Source organism: Mesitornis unicolor, unplaced genomic scaffold (assembly GCF_000695765.1).
Source record: "Mesitornis unicolor isolate BGI_N332 unplaced genomic scaffold, ASM69576v1 scaffold43457, whole genome shotgun sequence".
Lineage (NCBI taxonomy): Eukaryota > Metazoa > Chordata > Aves > Mesitornithiformes > Mesitornithidae > Mesitornis > Mesitornis unicolor.
Window position 1 is genome coordinate 5,207 of NW_010195156.1, and position 4,408 is coordinate 9,614.

General features: G+C 38.8%; 1 protein-coding gene across 1 annotated transcript in view; it reads right to left on the bottom strand.

Moving 5' to 3' along the window:
• Nucleotides 1-972: 972 nt before the first annotated feature.
• Nucleotides 973-4,408, bottom strand: part of LOC104543419 (serine/threonine-protein phosphatase 2A 55 kDa regulatory subunit B gamma isoform-like) — an 11,619-nt gene continuing 8,183 nt past the window's right edge. Inside the window, exons 5-6 of the mRNA XM_010188025.1 lie at nt 2,828-2,940; nt 973-1,203 (exon numbers count right to left, since the gene is read on the bottom strand). Coding sequence (XP_010186327.1) covers nt 973-1,203; nt 2,828-2,940 — 344 coding nt within the window. The remainder of the gene's footprint in view (nt 1,204-2,827; nt 2,941-4,408) is intronic.

The window sequence follows — 4,408 nt, forward strand, 5'->3', positions numbered from 1 at the left end:
CTGGTGGCAAGCAATTTTCACACTCTGTTCTCTCTTACTAAAGAATGGAAGGACAGTTGTTTGGATATCAAAGGCAGACATAGCTGCCATATATAAATCGGCCCTACGTATTCAGTTTTATTAAAGAGGGCACCATTTAGCTTGCTTAATCTAGATCAGAAAAGACAGAAAAAGAATATGTTTGGAAACAAATTGAGGGGATATTCCCTACAATCTCCAGGGTAAAGGCACCTGTCACTTGATCCTGCAAAGACAGTTTTTAAAGTACATTAAGAGTTAATTGAATTAATGAAGATGTTTCCTGTGACATTAACAAACCATGGGTTAAGCTCCACAGATGATCTGACCTATGAAGGAAGAAATACAAACTATCACCAGAGACAGGGAGAATACCCCATCACATTGGTGCTTTCTTCCAGGAATTTGCCTTAGTAGGACAACTTCACTTTGACACCTAACAGTTTCTTGTACAAATCTGTAGAGAAATATTCTTCTAATTCCTTTTGAAATACTTTAAAAGAAATCACCAGAGGAAAACAACTCACATGAAGCAGCTGAGCCTTATCCCCAAACTGTGCATATGTCAGACACTAGGGTCCTGGGAAGCAGGATGATGGAGAACAGGGGGCACGGTCAGGGTAAGAACTGACCTTTCAGCAAAATGTGGACTAGCTCAGCGTGAAATGTCTTCAGGAAATAACAGTTTTGAGTATTCTAGTCAGGTGGATAGCTACCATTCAGCTGGCAGCAGTTTCCTATTTATTTGTCATTAACCAACTCCAAGACTGTTGTTTTTCACATAAAATTTCCCGATTTTTGCAATCTCTTAGCTGTCTCTTACGGTATCTGAGCATTTTCTGTTACAAATACTTACTACAAGTAACTTCTGTTACTACTACTACTGTTACAAATTCTGATACTTAAAGGTACATTTTAAAATAAAATGCATTAAAATATTTTAAACCAGCTCTCTTAAGCCCCACTAGTTCTATCAACACCAAGTAAGGCACCACAATAAAGGATACTGAAGCTCCTATCTGTGATTGCTAAATGCCAGAGGTTAATCCTGAGATCATCCGCTGACATGTATGTCTCACAGTCACTGTTGACGGATATGGAGTTGACATGATAGGTGTGACCATTAGCAAAGATTCTCCGGGGAGTGACTTCTACCATCAAATCCATAGGTTTCAATACAGGCACCTGTCAAAAAAACCCAAAACACAAACCAGAAAGAGAGTAAGATTCTAAGTAATTTTTTGCTAAGAGGATGAGAGTTTCAATGGAGAACAAGCATTCAAAGACTGTGACATTATAAAACTTCCTGACAGTGTGTGCAAGCTTAATTTCCCCATGGATTAATTGCTGGGCAAGGCCATCCCTGCCAAGAGGGCAAGGAGAGACAGGAGAGACAGGCAGGGCAATGGAAAGCCTGAACTGTGGGAAGGGAGGCACTGGCAGCTGTCACAGAACAGGTCAGTCCCACAGCAGGAGCTACTGTCACACATAGGCAGGAGGCTCTGGCTCCGACAAGCAGTGAAGTCCTAGTACTTTGCTTTTGCTAAAGAGTTTGCTGTCAGTTGTAAAGCACTTACAATATTTCTTTTGCTACTTGATGTCTCTCTCAAACAAAAAAGTCAAGACATGAAAAGGTTATCATCTCAGCAAAACATAATAAAAGGAGTTTTAGAAAACAAAACCAACGTGTACTGACATACCATACATACACACATACTCCTGAAAAGCCAAAACCACAGACTACCACTCATCATTGTGCCCTCGTTATTTCCCTGTGTGTCACTACAGTGTCACTCTTCAATAACTAGACACTGCCAATTTATTCCCTACTGGTAAAGCATTGAAGACTGTAAGGCTGTGCTCCATGATTGGGACTACTCAATGTTGCTGAACATGCATCAGAAACAACCTATCATACATCAATGCACAAGACAGTTTAAAGAGCAACACAGAGAAGTTAAAGCTTTGAGTACAGCTTGTCACTAAAGAAACAAAACAATGGGCCACTCAGCCTTTGAATTCTCAGACTGTAAGCAATCTGGAATGGTTTTGTTTGCCTAATCATAAAAAATAGATGAATATTCCATTAATGCAGTAATCTTTACACTTCGGAGGCTTTTTTCATGACAGACAATATTGTGTTGTTTTGGAGGTAGGAGTTGGTCGTCTGTCTTTAAAAGTAAATACCAGTATTTATACAACATAGCCTTCCAGTTCTAACCTTTAGCCACGTCCTTCACCAAAACACCTGGAGTGAATTCAGCCATTAGAGTCTGAGAGCAAAAATCTATTACATTATCATATACGCATCTGTTCAGCAATGCAGAGCATGACATTCACTGGAGCACACACTACTGCAAATCCCATTCTTCAGATCGGAGAGAATTATTTTATACCACTGAAATAAAGATGAGTCTGAAATGTGGTGTACTGTCTTTAGCTCAGTTGCTTTCAATAAGGCAAGAACACTGTTTAACTCTAATTACAAATTGAATGCTTCCAGTACACCAGGCTAAAGAATCCTGTGTGACAGGACATTAAGTTACTTTGACAGAATTTTATCAGGAAGAATAAAATCGACATAAACTCTCTAAATGTATTTGTATTGGTCACTGTATCATAAAGCATTTGTGACTTGAAAACATGTGACAGGTTGAAGACCATTATTGGTCAGTTAAAACTTCAATGACGATAATCATATATATACAGTTAGCATTAGGTATGTATTCAAATAATTTACTGAGTTAGCACCTGTGACTACCTTCTTCGTACAGAAACAACTGGATTTTGGACAAAGACAGCAGCTTACCTGCAGTGATGTTACTGTAGAAAGATCTTTAAGTTTTCCTTCTTCATCCTTTAAGTTGTACCCCTCTGGTCTCTTATCTCTTTCAGTAATTTTCCATAACTTGATTGTTTTATCTTTAAAAGAAAAGACAAGCAACAGACAGCACAGGAAATCTGAATGCGGTTACGCACCTTTCATAATATATTCCCTAAAGTAGTTTCTACATCTTGGTTTAGATAAGTCTTGTGCTGAACAGTCTGGGACGCTTAATTTTGCACATCCAGAAAACGCTGCCAACACAAAAAATACTCATAAAGCACATTTCATATCTTCAAATCCAGTCAGAGGTTCCTGGCAGCCGACAGACCATGTGGACCATGTAGAGCACATCCTGCTCTCATACCCAGCTTGGCGGTTTGCAGGTGGAACAGACCAAAACCCCTCAACGCTCACTGCCGAAGCTCAGTTTGACAATTTGGCTTTGCAAGGAAATAATCTTGATATTAAAGCCAGTTTTCTAGGTTACTTATAAAGAGCACAAAGAAGAGCATGGAGTAGACAATGATACCTGCCTGGCCCACTATTGGAATGGGCAGTGGTGTGTTGGTGTAACATCAAGAGGTCCAGCAAATTAAAGGCTATGTAAAGGAAGACATTTCTCCCTCCTGAGGGAAAGTAGCTGAGAAATAACCGAGAAATAAACTGAGAGAACTGAGTTGTAAGAGCAAGAGAGAAGTAGGGAGAAAAATATATTAATCCTACTGGGAACGGAATTAAATTTAAACTCTCCCTTTTTCATGATGGTGAAGTATATGATTATAGAGTAAGGATGCCTCTTGTTTAGCAAAGAGCCTCTGAAGCCAACAAATGGAAGTTTTAAACATCTGAGATGGAGTTAGTCCTCATTCTTGTAGTAGCTGAAGCTGCAGCTTTCCCTAACATTGATCTTCCACTCATGCTCTGGTTATGCACCCAACCTGCCAACCCTAACACTCCCTAGACTGAAAAATCAATGCCAACTCTTCTGCAAAAAAAATCTGTCCCCAAGCTTCTAACAGTTGCTTTACTTATCTGTTCATGGAGCGGCCAAAGCTTTTCCAAAGCTTCTGCAATTCAGCTGCCACCACAGCTTTTGTTAACCTCAGTTCTTGCATCATTTTTTATTTTGTCCCACTTTCTTTCTTTGCCCCTCTTTCCCCAAGAACATAGCAGAGCGTAATTCTTTCCCCAGTGTGGCTGATCCAAATATTAATTTCAAATGCTAGTACAAGTAATTTTAAAGGCAGGATATATGAAAGCATGAATTGCTTTGTATTTCTATAGCAACTTCAACTTTGACCTTCTTTTCTTTGAAAATCCCTTCACTACTCTGAGTGTTTATACTATTATGGATCTCCTAATGATATTGATATGCTAATTTTAAAGCAACAAAAATACTTGATCAATCTGCAAACAAGAAGTTAGTTCAATCTGCAACTGAAAAGCTCCATTTAAATATTCAATATATTTAAGTTGCGTCAGTCACATTAATTAATCACTAAAAATACACATAGGCCATGTCACGCATTTCGGATTTTTATTACATGTAAATAGTGCATTCCT